This window comes from Strigops habroptila, chromosome 5, assembly GCF_004027225.2.
Source record: "Strigops habroptila isolate Jane chromosome 5, bStrHab1.2.pri, whole genome shotgun sequence".
In the NCBI taxonomy this organism is placed as follows: Eukaryota; Metazoa; Chordata; class Aves; order Psittaciformes; family Psittacidae; genus Strigops; species Strigops habroptila.
This window is the reverse complement of record NC_044281.2, coordinates 17,180,742-17,204,263: the sequence shown is the minus strand read 5'-3', so window position 1 is coordinate 17,204,263 and position 23,522 is coordinate 17,180,742. Positions and strand designations below refer to the sequence as shown.

Genomic DNA, 23,522 nt, shown 5'->3' with positions numbered 1-23,522 from the left:
AGAGATAATTTGTTAAATCTTTACTGATGCTAAATACTGACAGGTTTTTTTCCTGGCAATTGTATTTCCCTGTTGTGAGTTGCAGATTCTATAGAAATAGACTGTTCTAGTCACCTCAAGATACATGATTTATAAATGCTCTACACTCAGATATTAACATATACATTTGGCTATTTTACTACTCATCGTAATTTTTCACACCTTTCAACCACAAGGAATTAACATGAACTGTGGTATTAATACACAGTTTATAGTACTCTTCTGCCACACAATACCAAGCTCTTGGTTCTTTTTTTATTATACTTTTTTCTTTTGTTCTGTTTTAATTCTGTAAGTTTATTAGGAGTGGTTCTTCTTCCTTACACCTATTTCTGCCTCTGGAGTGTATCAAACAATCCTTGCTTTCATAAAGACCAGATTACTAATATGCAGTCTTTGATGAGGCTTTGATAAGATTCCCTTGAATTATTTGTGCCTAACATCTTAGGAGAACCAGAACCCTCATGACAAATGTTTTTTAATAACAGCATCAAGAACCCAGATCTGCCTGATCTTGTGATCTTTCCACATGCTTCTAAACACTTTTATATCAACTTCAATCAAAGCTGATCTGTTCTTCACTGTAGAGAATCCCACCTAGAAATAGATGGCTCTTCTGTAACAGAACAAAATGAAATGCAATGCAATTATCACACAATAGGCTTCACCAATGAATAAATTCAGCATAATTTCTTCAACTACTTCTTGGTAATGTCTGAACTACTATTTGGAATTAGCTATTGTTGCTGAAATATTGGTAATATTCTTTGTGTTACTGAAGAGACAGTCTTGTCTCTACAAATTTTGTTCAAAGCAAAACAGAGTACATGGGGAAACACCTAAATGAAAGCATGACTTGACTAGTAATATTGGTTTTGATTACGTCTTGTGAGCCTTATGAAAGAAGTAAGCCTTCAAGGGGGAGTTTAACTGAAAAAGGACAGCTGTTGGACAGACGAAGCGAGTTGTAATTCATTTCTCTGAATACACAATTAAGAGAGATACATTGTTATAAGACAAAAGAGGTCTGGGATAAAAATTAGGAAGATGTATTCATGTTGATCTGAAAGCTTCCTATGTTTGGGTGAAAGTTCATTGCAGTGGGTATTTTAATCCAATTGTAATTTACCTGCAGTGAATGGTGGCACACAGGACACGGGACTTGTGAACCTGCCTGAACTGGATATATACAGTACAGCTGACACTGTTAGGAACGGATTCAGTGATGAACTATCAATCCTGTGTTCCTTAATAGATGCTCTGGAGAACCAGAGGCACAGGAGGGATGAGCAATCTGGAAAGTGTTTTTTAATTGCTACTACATTGCTTTTTTGACTTTCAAGTGGATTTTGGAAGTTTCCCTGTTTGTGTCTCTTGCTGGGACTTACACACTAGGACAAAGGCAGCATATGGATAGCAGAGCAGACAGCCCCAGTCCCAGAAGCATGCCATTCAACAGAGATGCAATGACACGTTTTGGTCTTCCTGCCATCTGATATCAAATTATCCACATATGCTAGAGAACTGGACTATCTTTCAGAGAAGTACATTACCTCTCTAGAGCAGAGACTAAAGGTATGGTAAGCACCGTATACGGACGTTACTGCATTTAATTGGGAAAGGGAGACTTTTTTAGGAAAGCCTCAACAGCAACTTGGTATATCTGAAAATCATCATGATGTGAAGTGAAACTCAACTCCTAACCTTTTGTAAAAAAGCAGGCAGGAATTTTATTTTGGTGACATTTAGGAAAGCAATGAGGAAAGCTATACAAGTGAACAAAATAAAACACTGTTTCTGGCAACATTAATGTATATATTGCGTGGTTCAACAATATAAGAAAACTGAATAACTGGATGACCTGCATTATGTCCCAAACCACTCTAACAGAGGATCTAACAGAGAGGTTTTACTGGGTTTAACAACATCAGTAAAAATCTCACTGCCCAAGTGTGAACTGTGATGGCTGAGAAGCTTGTCCAGAATTTACATCTACCTCTCCTCACAGGGTAGTAACCTTGAGGGAGGAGGCCTGTTTAGCAGCTGATAACAAAGCTGCAAAATCAGACAGAAGCCCTCTGTCAGGCTGCAAACATTTTGAGATACAAACCGTTAGAACAACCTGCAGCACAAGAGGGTCCTCACCTGCGCCAGGCTCCCACATCATAAAGAGGTATCATCAACACTGATATAACACAGCACTTACTTTTAAGTAACTTTCTTTTACAATCAAGACTTACATTCAGAAGTTAGGGGCAAACCAGATACAAGATACACTTGAGAGAGAGAGAGAAAGAGACTTCACTGTAATTTTGATTGTGCTGGCAGTATTTTCACACAAAACCACTCAAGAATTACAAATAAAGTCTTCCACTGACCATTTAAAATACTACTAAAACAAAACATAGTCATTTTTACTGCTTTGGTTCTATATAACGAGATTCCTAGATGACAGAGAAGCTCAAAATGTGAAGACTGAGGCACTTTTAACTGGAATTTCACAACTGCCAACTAGGAACAGTTATTCTGTAGGATAAACCTTATCCTTGTCTCAAGCTATTTATTGATTGTACATTCTTCGTTCAGGAAGTATTACCCTGTAAAATGTGACATTCAATCAAGTAAAGACACAGAAGAGAGCAGGCTTGTTTCATCAATGCAAGTGCTGGTATTTCAGCTGCTTGCGCAGTGACACTGCAGTCCTGGTTCTTTTTGGACATATTTTAAAACTGTCAGTAAGTAAGATCAGAAAAAAATCTTCATGCTTCTATTCTATACAATACCAGATTATGGTACAGAGTTTTTTTCCTAGCGTTCTGGAATAGCCTATTATCACAATTTCAATTTCCATTTAAAACATATTAAATTTCTAGTTCCTGTAACTGTTTGGATAACATTAAAAGTGTGATCTGAAAGTTATCAGGAACATAAGGATTAGAAATGCTAGAACCTGGCTGTAAGCAGCATGAATTCTTATGAGTGAGCTGGTATATTCAAATTCACTTCTCTAGATCCCCTACCTTCATCATATTGGATGAAAACTAAAAATGCTGACTATGCTTACAAGCCGTGATCGCATAAGATACTCATTTATCTTGATGTACCTGAGGCTTCAGGCAATTTGAATGCAGACCTGACCAAATAATGCTGATCTCCTGTATGTCAAGTCCTCCAGATAGACCTCTGTATTCATAAAATTAGTCTGTAAATCTGACTATGAGTTCAGCAAGGACTGAAAAAAGTCAAATCAGCTGTAATACTGACAGAAGCAGCAAGCAAAAGAAAAATCCATTAGGGCCTCATCCTCTTTTCTTTGATATCAGTAGCATGGACCATGGATGAGGTCACTAAAGAATAATTGATCATGAATAAACCTGAAGAGCTGCACTTAGAGGAGGCCTACAAAAATTAATGCATGCTGACCAGGAAATGTTAAAACCTCATCTACACATTTCTAAGGGGGGAAAAAAAAAAACCACAAACAAAAAACCCACACGAAAAAAGAAATATCTTCTCAAAAAATTCTAAGGACATGCAGTATTCCACAAAAGGCCATAGAGGGTATCTAACTCCCATGAAACAGTCAAAACAAGTATTTTGTTCTTACTTAAATCTATGTTTCTTTTCTCAAGACATTTGAAGTAACAGAATAGGTTGATAGAAATGAAATCAGTTTTAACTTCTGAGCAAAGTTTTACTAACTGCATTTCAGTGTTGATTTTCAGTTTAAGTAGGTGATTCAAACATTGTTAGTAAGGGTACAGTTTCTGTTGTTTTTCTTTCTTTTAACATAGTATAACTCCTTGAACTTGGAAAGAAAATATATCCTTTTATATCCTCATCAAAGCTAGTACAATTCATGAGAGTATTATTAGCATGATTTAGAACAGAAAAAGTAGGATCCTAAACCAAGATAGCTAAGAGTCAAATAATGTAGTGGAGTATGAAGCCTGCCTGAATACATTTCCACAAATTAAGTCTTCATGACAAAGACATTGTTTTCCTTCTCCAGAGTCCAAGGAGAAAGCGTTCAATCTAGTGAAATGCTATAAGTGACTCAGCCAAAGCTGACAGCTACAAGGAAAAGCCATTTCTGATTTTTTTTAATGATTTGAAGCTACTGCTTTTTAATCACACAGAACAGAACACAAGAGGTGCTCAATTAACAGGCCTGGCCTACTATATTTTACAGCTCATTGCACACAGTTGTTTCTTCCTTAGGAAGGGCTCACAAAAAAAACCCCAAAAACCAAACAAAAAACCCAAACAAACCAAAACAAAAAAAGTGCAGCAAAAATTCTTTGAATATACTGTATTTAAATTACTGATTGAGTTACCCAAGTTGCATCAAAAATAGGTAATAAAAGTAGTATGTTTGACAGCATTGTCAGCCTGAATATTTTTGTACTACCAAACTGCATGGGATAGATGAATTTGATTTAATGTGCTTTTGATTGACTTTATAGGAAGCCATCCTGCAGGAGCCTTTACATTTACTGAAGAAGTTGAAACTGGAAGAGGCCTATTCAATTTCTTAATCATGCTTCCTCTGAGCATAAAATACATAAATTTTTATAGCAAACAAAAAGAGCAATCAAAAGGCAGCAAGTTATCTAGATTCAAAGCACAACATTAACGAAGCTAAATACAAATGAAAAATTGTCATCCAGTCTGTTCTAGATACTCTTCTCTAAAAATCACATATGGTATAAATTACATTGTGCATAAACAGGAAACAGAAACCAAATGATAAACCACTACAGTAGATATGGGAAAAACCTTGTAGAGAAGAAACTTGCACACAAAACTCAAGTAATAAAGCGATCTCTGAAGAGACTTCCATGTAAACATTGCCGCAGCTACCCCTGTCATCTCCCCCAAAATCCCTGAAGCCCCAGAGACAAAGGCAGCAGGAGAAAAAACTAGTACCATTCATCAGCATCAGAAACCTAATTCTCCCAATTAAATAAGCATCCAGTCCAGTTATATTGCGGCTATTTATATAGTGACAACAATATTTCTTATAAAACAGATAAGAATGCACAAAACAGCTAACTCTATTCTTTCGCTCCCAAAACAATTCTTAAAATCTAATTTCCAGATTTAAAAGTAAGTCCATGTATAGTTTGAACTAAAAAAAAAAAAAAAAGGCTTACTTTGAAAAAAATCAAAATATTCATTTGCAATGATGCAACATTAAAGTTTTGATGTGGTGGATTTTTTTTTTTTCTTTTTCTTTAAAATGCATCAGTAGTTTGGGTTTGTTTGGTTTTCTTTGATTGAAGTGTTATATTATTTATGTCCTTTTCTGACCACCGTTACATTTATTAGTTAGGCAAGAGACATAAGTAACAATGTGTGTTGTCTACTTATGACTGGCACAAAAATAGTGGAGAAAAATAATATAGGCAGTCTTTCTCAGACAGGAGTAAATAACTTCGTAAGCACTAGCAAGTTTGCAGACATGGCTGCCAAGCTAATAAGCATAATTACATCTCATGCTACGTAGCCTGAGCTGATCTACAGCAGGGATCAGAAAAGATTCTTCCGTACAGCAACATTACCCAGATACATCAAAAAGTTCTTTTTTTTTTTCCTTCAAAACAAACTCCTATTAAATCACCCATAGCACAACAGTAAACCAAGTTGTGGTCTTGGGTATAGCAGTTTCTGTGCACTTCTGCTCTGCTTGTATCATCATTAAAAATTTTTTTTACAAAGAAAAATATTTTTCTTCTAATTTTAAATATTTAGAGATCACACCAACTACTGTTTGCATCCACCACAGTGGCTCTCTGTGCCCTTCTGGACCTAACTGATGCCCTGCTGGGAACCAACCACAACCATGTCTGTGCTCCCATCTCGTTCCAAACTCGCTTTCAGCCAGGTCTTAGTGCCGACCTCCTAAACATTAATGATTATTTATATAACATACATACACACACAGGGTGGCTTTTAAAAAGCTGATACTTCTCTGAGCAAAGAAATCAACAAGACTTCTGGGTGTTTCAACAGAAACCTGTATATGGGTTTAATCCTGTCACTGCAAGTGATTACTCAGGTGAGCAACACATGGCCTCAAGTGTTACAGAAGCAGTATAAGAAGGTTCTTGAATAATAAATCAAAGCTATCTTCTTGTGACAAAGCAGTAGTGTTATTAACAAAGCCACACGTTTTCATGGGTGCACTGTAGAGACATTAAGCTCAGACAGCACACAATTGCTGTTATCCTGTTAACATGCAACTCTGCTGAGCCATTGGCTCAAGTTGTTTATACTTCAGACTTTGTCAATAGGGTTGTTTTAGAAAAATAAAGCAAATCAACTTGCGTAATGATTGCATGCTTGTTTATTAATTTTGTTATTCTGTAGGAAAACTACACAATAGCCTACAACTGTAAATAACCAAAATTAAACATCCATTTTTTTGGAAAATTGAGAACCAATCAAACAGAACAGCAAAATCATTTACCAAGCAAGACTACAGCTTTGCTCAGTCTTGGGCTTGTAACAGGATTTCAGCTAAAATTTTAAAGGCCTAGTCCTGCAATTCTTTCTGATAGTCACCAACCTGCTTTATATAAACATATTTCTTTCTCACAAGGAAATTACAGGCCACAGAGACACCAGTTTCACACCTGTTCCACAAGGAAGTTTTACAAGCACCTGAGGGGGGGAAAAATTAAAATGTGTGTTTTCTTCAGACAGATGGACCAGCTGAGCAATAAACCAGTTAAAAGACTGCCAGCTTAACAAAGGTTGGTCTTAGAGAGGGCCAGAAAATTACCTCAGCTCTCCAAAGGACCTTTCCAACTCAAGCTCTCCACAACCAACAGCCCAGGGGCCTGCTGCAGAAGTGCGAGCTAAAAAAAGCCCCACCAAACCGAAATAAAACCCTCCAAAAAACCCAAACCACAAAACTACTAACCTGCTAATGCTCTGAAGTCCTCCATGCTTGTGTTTGCCTGGAAGTCTGTACCTGCACAACCCCTCATACCAGCACTAAAACAAGACAACACTCTATACTCTGGCACTGATTGTAAGTATGCGAGCCCCACAAAATGGCTGATAATTATCCAGCAGCTGCAGTGAGAAGCAGATAGTACTCACTACACATGAATATGGACAGACCCCTTCCCCTCGGTCCTGGTACAGGGACTTGTGCTTGCCCAGCCACCACCAGCCCACCTGCTGCTCATTTCCAATGATGCAGCAGCCGCTGCAGGCACCCCTGGGGCAGCAAGCAGGTGAGGTGCATCTGTGGGGTAATGGCTGGGCAACCCTGGAGGACAGGCCATGAGCCTCGCCTGCCTCACACAAGCATGGAGAGGAAGCTGTGTTCCCTTGTGATACCTGAGGGCTGTCATCAGTGGGGTGGGTACACTGCGCTGTGCAGACCTGCCTGTCCTGGTGATCCACCTGAGCAATAGCACAGAGACATGAAACTGGGCCCTCAGGTAGCTTTGGACGTGTGTCCTTCTACACATCCCTGGCATCTACCGGGTGCTCCTGCCCCCGGCAAACATCTCCAAGGTGAGAGCAGTGGTGGTGTGACCCAGGAAGGCCTCAGGACATGTTACAAGTCCATCAGAAACTGTTCCTTGAGAAGAAGACTTAAGGAGCGAGGGAGGTGACAGGAGGTGAGGAGACCTCCTCAGCTGCTGCCCCAAGGGGTCTCTACTGTGGAGAGGCAGGAAGGTGCTGCGAGGAGATCCCTCTCTCCCAGGCCAATGCCACTGTGACACGCAGGACATGTTTGTCTCCTCTGGGCTGCTGACTTGGGGATAATCACAACATCCCCTCACCAATAGACTGACTTGTACTCACAATTTCAAGTTTTTCTAAATTTTGCCTGATGGGCTGGAGTGTCCTTTTGTGGAAAGCATGTTAGAGCAGTTTAGTTCTTTACTGTTGCAATTATCTCCTGCCTTCCCCTTGTACTTTTCTAGTGATGTTTAATGCACAGCAAAAATTGTTTTAACTCATTTTTCTGTATTACACGCAATTTTTAAAAATTATTGTTTATTCTGCCTGCCAGGTTTCATGCTCGCTGAAGAGCAACCTCTGTCCTTGTTAAAGAGTCAGCACTGAAATGAATACTACCATTGTTGGTGCCTGCTGCTGAAGTGCTGCTGAATAAAACAGTGCCTAAGTGCTTACCATTTGCAGAACTGAACCTCCCGGTACCCAGGGTTTTAATGCTTTAACTGCTCTTTAAAATTGAAAGAGATGCACTGTTAATATTGATGGTAACAAACAGCTACCCTGTGTAATGAAATGCGGCTCCCACCTGCTCCTGGCCTTCTACACCAACAGCCCGTCCCACAGGCGCTCCCAGGCTGAAAGGTTTGCACCCATGAGCAGTAACGTTGTAATGCTGTCCTGACAGAGCAGGAGACAGTGAATACTCCGAGCTCACCCAGCCATTCTGAAGAAGACAACATCCATGCCTGTACCTAAGGTGTTCAAGGATGTTTCAAATCTACTGTAAAAGGTTGTGTTATAAATTAGCTGTATTCTGCTTGGCCTAAGCTTGAAAGAGGTCACAAGAGAGTCCAGAACCAAAAGCTTGATTTGGTTTTTGTTTTGCTTGATTTTAGTTCCAGCGATGTGGTTACATTTTCTTTTTAAAGACTTCAGCTGTATAGAAAAGTAATTTCTGATCATCTTTTATGGCACTTTCTCCAACTGACAAAACCCAATGTCTTAGCTTTACTCCATTTAATGTTTCTCCTCTCTTTGCTACCCACTTTATTAAAACATCCATCTGGCAAGCCATTGTCGTCTTCTGTCTTTTAAACCTACTTTTTAAATTCCTACTTTAACATCATAAGATGTACAGAAACTTTATTCAGCTGGCACCGGCAAATGGCAGAACATATTTTTCACCACTTTCTGATGTATGCTTACTATTCTAAAGAGTAATAGGGTTTTTTCACTAGTTGGAAGGACTTGGGATGCTATTAAATTACCTCCCAACGCTTGCACAGCTAAAGGTATAATGATAATCAAACATTACTTGTGATTTAAAAATTTTATTATTTAAATACTGCTCTAAAAGGTAGAACAAAATTAAAATGATCAGTAACTTCAGCTAACCATCATAGAAGAAATGTGAGAAGGGATGACATGAAAAAAACCCTATAACTTTAAACAGGAAAAAAACCTTAAATTTTTAAACAACTCAGAAGAATCGTAGGTAAGGTTTAATGGCCTCTCTGCCTGTGTATTTACAATATGCTTAATAGTCTTCATATATGACTTCAAAAGCTACATCTGTGCTCTGTTAAAAGGAGTCTCAGTGGACATTTAGGTCCCAAATTTTCTTGCTGGTATGATCGGATTCTTCCAACATGTGTGCTCAAGCCACAGTGCATTATTCAAGTAAGAATAAAGAGTCAGAAATGCTTCCCAAAATTAATATAGGGGAAAACCCAAGGCCTTATTTTCAAACTTAAACTGACTAGGAGTTCAATTTGCAAGTCAGCTGGATTACTTGCAGGAGAAAGAGTTTTAGGCTGGCTCCAAAATGCAAAGAATGTATCTAATTCCCTTCCTGTTCTCAAATCCTCTGTAGTACTAACTCTTACAGATTAGATCATATATTTTACAAAGTATTATAATTATAAACTCATTTTCATCACTTGACTTTGTAATGTAATAAATAAAGCTTTTTAATGCCATGAATGAAATTGTGCAACTTTTGAATCAGTCATGTAACACTTCCCTAAACTTTTCCATTAACCAAGTATCTGTCAAATTCTTTGATGCTGTGAATCTCCAAAGAGTTTGTTCAGTCACTGCTGAACTTCATAAATCAAAGTACCATAAGATGTTATATACTGTTTAGCATTAAAATAAGTTGTTATTATACAGGCCTCAATAGATAATAGTAATTCCAAACCTTGTATCTAAGTATGCTTACTGAACTAAGGCAAATTGTTTCCATGAGCAGGTTTTGAAAGTCTGACTCAACAACAGTAATAATCACCTAGATCGTGGAAAAGCCCCAGCCTATTGTTTGATTTCATTTTTTAGTACTTTTTAGAAAAATAAAAGTGTAATTGAAAGCACAATCTCTGGAAATTACACTGCCAGTCACTTACAAATGTTTCCTAAATGAGGCTGTGTATGGGCACAGGGGACTGCCAGTGTGAAGCACATTACAAAATGTGACAGGATTTATATGTAGTGTAGATTGCACTGAAATCCCATTAATGTCAGTAGTAGCTGATGATAGAAGCAGGCAACCCAATTTGTACTCAATGGTGGAACTCCAACTGGTATTTGGGCAGGCTCTGAGAAAATAAAGAAGGTTGGATGATAATATAACAAATTTCCCAACACTGTAAACTAGCGAAGTGATTACACAGTAGTATCTTTACCTTTTTAAAGAAGTTTGTTATTAAAAAAAAAAAAAGAAAACAAGAAAAGTAAAACAACTTTAACCTTTAACCTAGAGGTGTTCTTCTGGCCTATCATAAGGCCTTTTCTTACCAAATGGGTAGTATCAATATAGACACTCTCTTCAGTGGACAAAATGGTGCTGTGCTGTCACCCCTTTTTCTTCAACTCCACCTGTCAGCCTGATAAAGTTTCCTGGTGGTACTTTTTTTTAGCTGACAGTTGTTTAAACACTCCCAGCATCAGTGGCAATGCTGACAAAAAAAATCATATAATCATACTTACTAATTTTTAAAGTGCTGTATTGTGAGCACTACAATGATCTGAAATGGAACAGCTGTTACTTCTTTACACGCATGTACCTGGGCTTCCACAGGGCTCTCTATACTATTAAATTATAAAGGTCTCCTTTTAATGATGCACAATGGATATATATGTGTCAGGTAAAAGAAGATATACTAACTGAGAAACATAATGGAAAGTTGATCCCCCATTTTATTATCAAGCAAAACTTTCATTGAAGTTACAAGGTCTAAAGTTTCTTTTGCACAAGAGTTAATAAGAAGTAACTCCATTTAAAGCAGGGAAGTTGCAATCGATAAAATTACAGGATGAACTTGGCTTAGAACTTTCCCCTCTACTGCAACTAATGTACTTGTGGCTTAAATAGACAATGAATTGTATTATTTATATTACTTTAATCGATTTTGGATAGGAGCCAAACAAAAGTATAATATAAATAGTACCAGGAATGGCAACTGGATGGATTTGTTTTTCACTTTTCTCTGCAAATGAAACAGAGAAGAAACTGTTTTAAGTAGTGGATCTTTTTCACAGGTAAGGGAACACAAAATAAACAAACATTGAAGAAAAAAACAATATAGTGTCTTGGGACTAGGAAACACCCTTTCCGTTGGCATTTTCAGAAAAAGGTGGCTGGAGCTATCCAGAGTTAAAAGGAGACATCAAGCTCTTTCACAGCCAAACTCAGATATCCTTTATCTGTTTAGTCACTTGAGACTATTGAGAACATCTACTTAACCCCCAACAGAAGATATTTTGGGAAGAGTACAGTTTTAGAAGTAATAATAGTTACCAAAAAAAAAAAAAAAAAAAAAATCAGATGGTGTGTAATGGTGAAAAGGAAAAATGAAGAAAACAAGCTTAGATTTTTTTCAAAGGCGACCCAACGCTCAATCATTTTAGTCTGAATATTACAGCATTTTTACCAAGCTCTATTCATTCCCTCTGAACTCTGTGGGTTGGGAACCTCTGTCTGTCTGGATCGATGAGGTGCCCAGCATTTTTCACTGCTTGACAAATAAATAAATATTCGGCTCAAAATGCATTCACCTTGGCTCTTCTGCATTTCAAACAAAAATAACCCAATCTTATTTTCAAGTTTCTTCCTTGTATGGTTTGCTATAAAGCATCAATAGGTTTTTAATGTTTATTATTGAAGTTATTAATGTAGAGCAAAATTAGACATTGGGCAATGGTTATTACTAAAATCCTTAAAGACATACATCTCCCACCTTTCTGAAGCTTTCTAAGATCCTAATTGAGAAAATCTGTCTCTCTGTGGTTCTTAATTTTCTCAAGAACCTCAAACTGCTGATAGTGTGTCACACTAATAAACTCTAGAAATAACACCCAGGACTGAGAGGTATGTTTCAAGCTGGTAAACTGAATGCACCAGTTTGCATTAACACACGCAAGCGAAGACAAGTCGGTCCCTGCTGAAGTCAAAGGGAATTTTTGCCTTGAAGCCAGGACTACATTTTCACAATTCACACTGAAGCCTCTATAAAAATAAAAGGTGAGGAAAACCCTTGCAGGAGAACAACAGGACTGGTTATCACTCCTAGGAATAGGTTTGAAAATATATGCCATGTGGGCTAAGTGGGCATATGCAAAGGTGAAAGTATATGCTCCTTTGAAAGCAGTGAAATTATTTCAGCAGAAGGTAGGCAGGAAACATTAATGAGACAGAGATTTAAGAATGTTATCATTGGGATTGTCACGGGCATTTTTTTTAACTTTTCTTCAACCGATTCCAAAATACGTTTTGAAAATGCCTGAGGTGAAGTACCACTCCTGCGAAATCCAGCAGCACTGCTGCACCGATCTGATGGCCACTCTGGCCCCGCCGGTCACCGAGAGACGCTCTCCGCTTTCCCTCCCGCCTTCACGGGAGTCCCCTCCCGCCCCGTCAACAGTTGCCCCGAGCGTATCCGCGGCCGCTACGCGCAACCCCCGGCACCCCGACGGTTCCAGCGCCGCCGCCTCGGCAGGGACAGCCCCGTGAGAAGCCGGGTGGCGGGGATGGGCGCCCCGGGAGGGAGGAAGGGCCGGGCGGCGGCGGGGCTTCCCGGCAGGCGCATCCACCACCGCGGTCCGGGGGGAGCCGGGGGCGGCAGAGCGCTGGGAGCCTGCCCGGCTCCTACCTGGTAGGCGTCGGGGATGTTGACCGTCTCTCCGTGCTCCGCTACGTAGCCGATGATGCCCTTACCCCAGGGCACCTGCACCTCGTTGCTGTTCTCGGTGGAGCCGCAGGGCAGCAGCGGAGTGCCAGCGTGCACGTCGAAGAACTTGGAGACTAGGCTTTTCTTGCCGGCGGCGGCCCCCTCCACGAGGAAGAGGGAGCCCCGGTCGGCGTCCACCATGAGACAGACGAAGATGAGGATCTTGTAGCTGAGGCTGGTGAGGTCCAGGTCGTTGGAGATGTCCTTGACCAGCTCCAGGAAGAACTGGCGCTCGTTATGCTCCTTGAGGTAGCGCTTGTAGTCCAGGGCAGTGGGGGGGTACTGGGGCAGGCTGATGCGGGACTCCAGCAGGGCGCTGAGGATGTGCGCGGTGGTGGGGGGCAAGGAACTGGCCTTCCGCAGCAGCGCCCGCCGCCGCACGCTGCTCAGCGGTTCCTGCGCCCGGGCGTGCACATGCTCGTCGTAGGTGAGGTTGACGTGGATGGCCTTGGAGCGGGCGAAGCTCTTCCGCAGCTCCTTCTGGGAGGCTCGGCGCTGCAGGACGCCGGGGCCGGGGCCGCCCGCACTGCCCCAGCCGCCGCCGGGGCCGCCGCTGCTTCGGCGCTCCTCTGATGGACCGGCGGCGGGGGCCGCGGGCGCTTTAGGGAGCGAGTTCTTCCTCTTCAGCCACTTCTCCACCAGCTCCGGGTGCCTCTCTAGGAAACTTTCCACTGCCGCCACGTCGAGGCCGGTGTCGGCTGTGGCCGCCATGGTGCCGGCGTTGCGGACGGCTCAGGCAGCGGGAGCCCCCGCGGAGGCCATGCCCCGCCGCTTCCACGTGCTGCCGCCGCCCCGACGGCCGCCCCGAGGCACGGGGGGTGCCGGTAGACCCGGCGAGGGGCCGCTCCTGCCCCTTGCCCGGGGCCGTCCTCGGGGGCGCGCCTTCTCCTCGCCCCCTGCTTCCCCCCGCGACCTCCTTTTCCTGCCCACCACTCTTTATTATTATTAGCAGTAGTATTCGTATTATTCTAGTTATTTTCCTGGTCCTTGACTCTCAGCCCTTCTCTGGTTGTGGCCCCGGCGCCCAGCTTTAGGCCGGCTCCCCCAGTGAGCCGGGCAGGCGCTGCCGCCGCGCCTCTGGAGGTGCTCCGGGAGCGCTCGGGCAAACCCCTTCTGCCAGGCGCTGCCAGTGCTGGCGGCGGCTGCTGCGTAACCCAGCCGGCGGACCGCTGAGGAGGGAGGGAGGGGCGGGCGGGGGGAGGACGCGGGAGCCGAGCGGGGGGGCAGGCGGGGAGGAGGGCGGGCTGGCGAGTCCCGCTGCGGGGGGAGGGGGGGGGCACCGTTACACGCCTGGCGGCAGCCGCCTCACCAGCCTCTGCGAGGGAAGCTTAGGGGGGTGGTAGGAGCGCGCAGGGTCCCCGGCCGGAGGACCCCGAGCAGGGGAGAGCTGCGCTAGGCAGCTCCGCGGCAGTGGGCGCCTCATTCAGGAGCATCGGTGGGCGTGTGCGGGGGGAGAGGGAGGGTCCTTTTGTCTGTCATGCGTGTGCAAGGGAAGGGGCAAGCCCGGTCTGCGGGCGAGGCGGGGGGAGGTAAGGCAAGCGCTCCCGTTAAAGAGGTTTGATTTATAGCATTATTTGCGCCGCTTCAGTACTTCAGGGGACAGGCGGAAACGCGGAATCCCTCCAGAAAGACCAAGCGAATTCCGTTTGTTGAATCCCCACGTTGAGACGCCCGCATCCTCTCTCTCACGCGCGGGGACCGGCTCTGCCCGGCGTTCCGCGCCGGCCGCCGTTAAGCGGGGCAGGGAGCGAGCTCTGCCCGAGGGGCCGCCCGGGGCCTTATGCCCAAGAACTGCTTCCCCCGGGGCCGCTCGGCGGGAGCGGGCTTGCCGAGGCGCTCCTGGGTGCCCGCTCCCGCAGCACTGGCTGTCAGGGGGAAGCCGGCTGTATTCACTGGGGCGGACGGACCGGGGTTATTTTTATGCGCACGTGGAGCACGTTTCATCGCAAAATCGATGCTTACGCGCAAGCGACTGAAAAAGCCGGAGTCATGGATCTTAACACGTGAAAAATGTCTTTCATGCGCTCACCAAAGACTGAATGAAGGCGGCTTCAGAAATTCATGAATGGGAGTTTGTGCGGCTGGGAAAACACACGGGCAAACCTTCAACCAAACGAGATTCCGACCTGCCGGGGACCCTGGCCCTGCAGCAGCCCATCCCGGCGCGGGGAAACGGGCAGTGCCTGCAAGGAGGGGGAACGATTTCGGGACAGGTGTGGATAGTGCACGCGGGTTTCTGCGGAGGGAGGGCTGAGTGTGTGCCCGAGGGACTGTCGTGTCTCCCGCAGCAGTCGGGGGTTGCGAGGAGCTCCCTGCAGGTGCTGTGGCTCCCAGAGACTGCTTGAGAAGCGACAGACAAAGGATTTCGCCTCCCGCTCTCGGTGCCTGCGATGTTGCAGGCGGAGCAGCAGCTCCCTCACTGCCGCCGGCCCCGGGCGGCCGTAGTGTCAGGGCTCCGTGCCTGCCCCTCCGCCCGCGGCGCGGCTTCTTTCTGCTCTTTCGGCTCTGTCCGCGGCGCCGGGGGTTGCCGTGGCGAGGGGAAGGGGCTGCTCCCGGCCGCCGCAATGTGCCTCAGCCGCCGCTGAGTTGCCGGGGGGCGCCCGGCTGCCGCACCCGCGGCGAGCGGGCTTGGGCGAGGAGCGGGAAGCGGGGACGTCGGAGGACACGCTATGGGGTTCGCCCCCGAGCTGCTCGCACCTCTAAAGAAGACGAGCTCTTTCATAAGGGTAGCTTGGACACGAAATTCCGGGCGTATCTCGGTGAGGGCAAGGGCGACTGAAACATTAAATCTTTTACGCATTTCTGTCGGCGCGCTGCCGACACGCTGCCGGGGCTGTGAAGTGAAGGGACTCCACACGCGGCAGCAGGCACAGCGTCACGGCGGCGGCGGACGCCGCGCTGTCGGCGCACATCTGTACACTGCTGCTTGTGCTGCCACTGAAGTGGCCCCAGCTGCTGGCATTGCGTCGGCGTCATCCTTGAAGGGTGCCCGCTTGCCCGATGCTGCTAATTGCTGTTTGGCCTTTCCCGTGGCATTTGTGGTTTTGCAACGCTGGCACAAACACCTCACTTGCACAAAGAAATCGCGTAAGCTGCTGAAGGCCTGGCAGGCATTTACCCCGAGCTCTCCAGCTAGGACCTTGGGCACCTGCATGCAAGCGAAAGAACTGTATGTAATTATTTTGTACCATATCACTATCGTAAGGTTTGGTCTGGGCACTCTCCAATGGTTACTACATAATGGTTACTGTGTAGCAGTTCTGTATGTAAACACTTAAAGCAATTTAGAGTTTCCAGATACAATGTGACAAATTATCACATTTGATGGTTTGTCCTTTCTGTAACTTGCACAGGCTTTTGACGTGCTGTCAGTGTAAAACCTGATTCACAAGCCTGGCCAGGTGCATCAGTGGATGTTAGGGGAAAACTTGGGTCTGTCTGTGTTCTGCACACATCAGACTGTACCTCTGTTTGCAGGGTGAGTAAACCAAGCACACTGTATACTGGGCTGCAGCTTCATATGTGGACCTGAGGCAGATTAGTTGCGGCATTTCATGGGAGGGCCAAAGAGGCAAATGGATTTTGTCAGTGTCACAGGATTGTGCTGCCTTCGTAACTCTACAGCTATGCTGCAGTGAGGTACAGGCGGCTTTTATCTGCTGCATCTGGTGTATGATGCACCCTTTATTGGCGTGGATGCACAATGTCAACTCAGACAGCAAGGCAGGCTTTAGCCAGTCCCACCTGGTCTCCTCAGGTACAGACATACAAAGGTGCCCTAAAAAAATCGCAAGGAGAAATGTCAGCTTATTTCTCAGCAGAGTGTGTTTCTCTATTCAGAAAGGCAGTGGCAAATGCACTCTTCAAACTCTTCAAAATGCAACTGAGAAAAGCACTCAAGAAAATTCTTGTTATTCAGGTAGATGCTTTAATTGTCTAAACAGCCAACAGAACAGGTCCCAGCTGTCAAACTGAAAGGGGGAAGTATCTTACAGCTACAGTACAAAAGAAAAAAAAGCAGGTTGTGTCACAGAAGTTTTCACCTCACTCTTGCTTATTTCCTTACTTAAAAACAGCAGTTCAGCTCTGTGGAGACAATTGGTTAAAGCTCCTGGTGGGTAAGCATTGGAAGAATACTGATAAAGTGAGCACCTGGGAATAGACATTGTAGTAAATTAGTTTTGTATTAATGCTCCCGTCTGCAATGACATAAGGAAACCTTCATTGAGTGAAGTATGTTTTAATGTATTGCATTTGTGTAAACTGATAATTAAATCACAAATCACAATTCAAGTGGTAGAGATTCATGAGGAGGCTTTAGGAGGACTTTAATTGCCTTCATCAGTCCTTTACTGTTGGTGAAAATATCTCCTACTATCATTTGCTTGAGCTAGTTATCCCTTATTCATTCTACATGTTAGAGGCTAAGGATACCTTGGTATATTAGCCTCAAATGGAGACAAAAAAACACAACTCTGAAAAAGGATCGGTAGATAATTATGGTTTTTTTAATACACAAAGGAAAACAGAATAACAGACTAACCCCCAGTAAATAGAGTGGGGCTGTGCTTTTAAACCAAAGAGATCATGGATGTTCAGGTACCTCCTCAAGATTTTTTAGATCAACATCACTACTGAAAGGTTACTCGTCCTCTGAAAATATCTGATATTCTTGGTATTCTCCACTATTCTTATGCAGTGTTCTTTAAATGTAAGGTTATGTTTTGTTATCTACTGCATATGGTACTTTCCTTCATAGGTGATAACGATGAGGATTGTTTTTCTAGAAGAAAAAGTTCATTTAGTTGTCAGTCCTAATATTTACAGGCACTTTCTTATTTACATAGCCACAATTAAATAATGGTTTTGGTGAGTGTTTGAATAACTAGTTCCAGATTGGGCTCTCAGATCTCCTTATGGAAAGGAACAGTATTTCTATAGCACACTCCACAAAGGTCTATGAAATATATAACACAATACAAATTATTCTCACCTCCCAATGTTTTTTATTAGAACATAGCATCTTAAAACATATCCTTATTTGATTTTGCTAACACCAGTCCCTAATGAATAATTAACATAAAAATATTAAAACTTGACATAGGAGCTATTAGAAATCCGAAACATTTTTCACTAACATTACAACTGCTGCAGCAATGTTTCATGAAGTTGCATTTCTCAAGTATGCAACGAGATCGGCTCTTTCATTCTTCTTTTTAATTCCAGCAAAAATCATTTTTGTACCAGGAATGTACTTCTTAGGGTTTTCCAAATACTCCATCAGTGTACTCTCACTCCAGACAACTCCTGAAAAACAAAAAACATTATAAAATACAAGGCTGCTCCAACAGCATGTATGTATGAAAATATCAACAGTCTCAAATCAAAGGTGTGATGCTCCTGAACATAATGTGCCTAGAATCCAAGAGGAATGTGAGCATAAATGATACATAATGTAAAATGAACAAGGTATACATTGTCTTTGTGTCACTCTAGTAAGCCAAATCTAAATCCTTTTTGCATCACGGAGAGTTGCAGTTTTTTGCATCATTTCACATACAACTACTTAATACTTTGTAACTCCAGAATGCAGAAGATCCAACTTTTAATTTCATACAGTTGTTGAAAATGAGCATCTACAGATTAGCATGAAATCATCAAGGCTGTGCTCCACTGAAGGGCATTAGAAAAAGTGTTATCAATGGCCAGTTCCTGAAATCTCCTGACGGAAGTTGAAATACTATTAGTGTTTCCTTCCAACCCTGCTAAAACCTGTCTCTGTCAACAGAAGCAGCCTACTGTTGTACTGAAGACTACTGAAATGCTTCTAATGACGTGTTTAAGTTTCTCTTCTGTCCTCCAAAGCTGACTCTTCTGATGGTCTAAAGTGGATTTAGATATAATTTGGTTGTCTTTCTTTTAAAAACTTGTACTAGAACCTGTATAATTTTTCACTACATTTTTAATGAGAAAAATATACTTAATATATGCTGGCAATGTTTCATGTGAAGTCCTAGTATAAAGTGAATGTCATAAAACATTTCCTAGAAATCACAGAATAACAAAGAAGTCAGCCAGTTCTAAAGTACCTTAGTAACCAGGAAAAAAACCAAACAAATGAAAAATCAAAATCAAACAGGACTGTATTTGTAATTAATAGAATTATTCAAATAATACAATTTATATTCAAATAATACTAAAGAAAAACTATGAAACTGATACAGAATTGCTCTCCACTTTTAGATATTCCACTGCTTTTCAAGACTGTCTGCATGAAAAACACAAGAAAAGGCACAGCTGACTAGTAAGTGACGGTATTTAGTCAAGTGCTCTGAGCAGAAAAACCGCAGCACACCACGGTGCCAGCAGAGGATAGTGACCAGCAGACAGAATCTAAAAGCGCTCTCAAGAAACAGAAATGGAAATTTGCCCATTGATATTGCAAAGTTCTGGGAAAGCTATATACCTTCTGACCTGGTGTGCTGAATATTGATAAAATTTCTTTTTAACATAGGCACCTGTGGCGTATGAAAGGCATGGACTCAGAGCATCCTCATGCAGCGAATCACTTTATTGCCTGTTGCCCTAGCTTTTATACCATTCTAGCAAAAGATATTTTTAGCCTATTGCTCTACCTTTTATACCAAGCTAGTTTTAGCACATCATATTTAGTTCCTGGTTTACAGTTTTGTTTTTTCCAACATTCTTCGTTGTTTCACAAACAGTCCCAAAATAACCAGTTTCTTATATTTCTGTTCTCCCGCTCCTGTCCAGCTGGGTTGCTCTGCTTAATCACAGTGTACTTTGCTTCTCCTTTAACTCTGTCTTCTCCAGCCAAGCAGTTACTTCATTTTGGCAATAATTAAATAGTTTCCATCCTCTCCTACAGGCATCTAGGATTTTTGTTTCTGAAACTATAGTTGAGATTCATCTGCCATAATGCAAAGTAGACAGTTGTGAGAGTAATTCCTTGTAAGGCTTTCTATCGTACTTCTAAAGAAAGGGTTTTTTCATATATGTCCCCTCCATCACTGTACCTCATCCATGTCAGCTATTAGTTTTACCTTTTGTCTTGTTTGCATCTGAATAAGAAAATCCTTCAGCTTGTCCTGTTTGGCGGCCAAATATACCCCAAAGGTTTGGCCCCGTCTTGTGCTTTCCACTTTTTTCAACTGTGTGGCACTGAGAACATTTCTGCATAAAGATCTTCTTGCCTTTTTCAACATCACCCATTTTGACCTATACAAAATATCTTAAAAATAAATAAATAAAAATTTGAACAATATTACAGGTAAGTTCATTGGTTTTGATCACATTTATCATCTCCTTCTATGGTTTTATAAACTACTTCTGTCTTGCACAGTAACAAAAGTATGTCTCGCAGTAATGAAAATTTGAGCGTGACTTAATTGTAAAGGTGAGTTTGGGTAAGACTGTTAAGCTGCATGATTTCTTAACATGATCTGGTTGCTAATGGTCATGAATTAAATTTTTTTAAGTTATCCAATTTACCATTAGGAAAAAGCACCATGGGGTTTTTGCTGCACCTCAGGATTTGTTACTGAATTTGTTCTTATCTTGGGAGGTTAAGGGAGGCCTAAGTTCTCCAGTTGCTCTTCTAGATCTACTTCTATGGTAAATGTAAAGGTCAATGTACTTTTGTCTAGAAGGGTGATCTAAGACAGCAGCCCCTCAGGATTTTCCTGTGCTACCGCAAACGTCTCCAGAGCTCTAGAATTCAACTCCTCCTCCACTGCCTGCCAGGACACGGCGCTAAAGGGGATTTCCAGCGGCAAGGGCCCCAGCAACGGGGAAGGTGCCTGTGAGGTTGCCCTTGGGCCCGCGTCCGCCGCGGAATGAAGGAGAGCCGAGCACCTTTTGGCCTTCGGAGGGCAGGAAAGGCCAGGCCAGGTCGCGCCTCTGCTCCCCGGTAACCTCCTAAGGCCGGCAGAGAGCAGGTGTCATCAGAGCGACGCCCAATCGCGGAGAGGCCAACTCAGCATGTTCCCTTCTGATTGGTGCGTTGCAGGCCCACGGGGCGGGACTAAGCATCATGCCCTGTCTGCGGGTGGCGACAGGTGTCGTTGTGCCAACGGCCCCAATGGCCGCGGCGGCACTTCGGTGTCATGGCGCCTCAGGCAGTGCTGCCTGCGCTCTGCAGGCCCTCCCCACGCCGAAACGCTTGCTTTTCAGTCTGAGAGGCGTTGTGGCCCCTCATGGCTCCACTCTGAAGTGCAAGGGAAAAATGGTGTCAGAAGATGGGAAAAAATGAGTGCCACATTTGGTGTTGGAACACACATAGCCTTCCGGCCCTAAACCGGTGCTCCTGACGTGCTGAGTTGTGACCTTGCTTTGCTCTAAAGGCTTCCCACTGGTGTGCAAAGAAAGAGCTTACTAGATTTTCTGAAATACTCCTTTTGGAACCAAACCCAACCACTATATCCAAAGTATGTTCAATACTCATTGACCACTTACGTTACACTCCCAGAACAGGACACCATTTAACACACACACACACACACACATACACACACTCCCCCCAAATGCCACTTCCAAGTCCACTGCCAGAACGGTGCTGTGCTCAAAAGTACTGCCTCCTCCAGATCATCAGGTTGCCAGAGCCTGCCTCCATGAAACTTCGCTGACACAAACTTGACAACCGCATCTGTGTGTGTGAAGCAGAGCAGGGACTTCTACATATTTAATTTGCTTGTGGAAAACAATAGCAAGAATGCGCGCATCCCGATCCTCTGATTTCTTCACTTAACCGCATTTGGCACCAGGAGGTTTTGGTCCGTTATGATCCCAGTAAGAACGGCACTTAGACTCTGTAAAGTATCATCTACAATGTTATTTATTTACATTATAGGAAGAGAATAGTATAATCTCACACCCTTTTAGATGGTGGAAGGCCCCAGTGGTGTAGCATTGAGCAAGCCTCCAGTTCACACACAGCACGCTATGCAGACCACCTCCATAGTAGAGATTCTCCCCTTTTGGTCTTTCAAGATTTATAGATTTTTCTTACATGGAAACAACTTTACCATTTCTACAGCCCAAAGAGAAATGATGCTCTCATGAGACCTTCTTGCTATGATGTCAGAGGCAAGGCTGAACAGCAGGTGTAATGGCCGGTACCAAGCCGGGACTGCCCGCAGGCTCCTCTGTAATGACGAGCTGTCTGAGTTTCCCTGGTGGCCGAGGGATTCACGCAGCACGGCACGGCCTGAAGGCCAGGCTATACCTGCAGCACAGCCCAGCACTGTCCCAGCCTGTGCCTGCCCAGGGTAACTGCACTGTGGATCACTGGCCCCTTGATGCACAGTGGCCAGGGTTACTACAACCCTAGGGCACTGGCAGCTGCTGTGTTCAGCTGAGGAATTCCTTATTTTTGAACCTGGCTATTAGAGAAGTGATAAAATTTACAATAACATTTAATTCTTCACATTTATTAGTTGTATAGCTATACAGATAGCTATTTTTCCTGGATATTTTTTGTTTTTGTTTCCTATGAAATGCATCAAATTCCCTGGGCCTCTGTATCCTGAGATCCCCTCTCAGATGCCCCCTGAAATACCTCTGTACCCCAAGATCCATGTTAAGCCCTGCTGTTGCCCATAGCAGCAAAATAGTTTATTCATGGAGGAACTCTCTCTTTACGACACCAGTGCTGTTTCAAAGGAGGTGGGTCACCACGTAGTGCAGCGAATCTCTGGTTGAAGAAGGCCCTTTAAAAATAACTTATTGCAGCAGAAGTACGTTAGGAAAATATTGATACACAGGATGCAAAACTGGGAGGAGTGGTCAATACATTAGACAGTCATGCCACCATCCAGATGGACTCCACAGGCTGGAGAAGAGTCTGACAGGAGCATCAAGAAGGTCAACAAGAGGAAGTGCAAGAGTCTGCACTTGGGGGGGAACAACACCATGCACCACTACATGCTGGGGGGTGATCACCTGAAAGCAGCTTTGTAGAAAAGGACTTGGGCATTGTGGTGGACACTAAGGTGAATGTGAACCAGCAATATGCCCTTGTGGCAAACAAGGCCACTGGTATCCTGAGCTGTATGAGGAAGAAAGTCATCAACAGGGCAAGGGAGATGACCCTACCCTTCTACTCAGAACTGGTGAGGCCACATCTGGAGTACTGTGTCCAGCTATGGGCCTCCTAGTACCAGAGGGGTATGGATGCATGGACATACTGGGGAGAGTCCAGTGAAGGGCCGCAAAGGCGACTAAGGGACTTGAGCATCTCTCATGTGAGGAAAGGCTGAGATCTCAGAATGGGACTGTTTAGCTCAATATATATAAATAGCTAAAGGGAGAGAATGAAGATGGATCCAGACACCTCTGAGAGATGCCCAGTGACAGAACCAGAGGCAATGGGCACATACTGCAAGACAGGAGGATCCATCTGAACGTCAGGAAACACTTTAGAGTGAGGGTGACTGTGCACTGGCACAGGTGGCCCAGAGACGACGTGGTCTCCCCCCTTGGAGACATTCTAAAGCCGCCTGGACATGGCCCGCGAAAGCCAGCTGCAGGTGGCCC

The 23,522-nt window shown here is 43.8% G+C and overlaps 1 protein-coding gene across 1 annotated transcript in view; it reads right to left on the bottom strand.

The window, feature by feature from the left end:
• The window catches only part of PDE11A (phosphodiesterase 11A), a 133,224-nt gene extending 119,545 nt beyond the window's left edge, over window positions 1-13,679 (bottom strand). Inside the window, exon 1 of the mRNA XM_030486969.2 lies at window positions 12,891-13,679. Coding sequence (XP_030342829.1) covers window positions 12,891-13,679 — 789 coding nt within the window. The remainder of the gene's footprint in view (window positions 1-12,890) is intronic.
• Window positions 13,680-23,522: the final 9,843 nt, after the last annotated feature.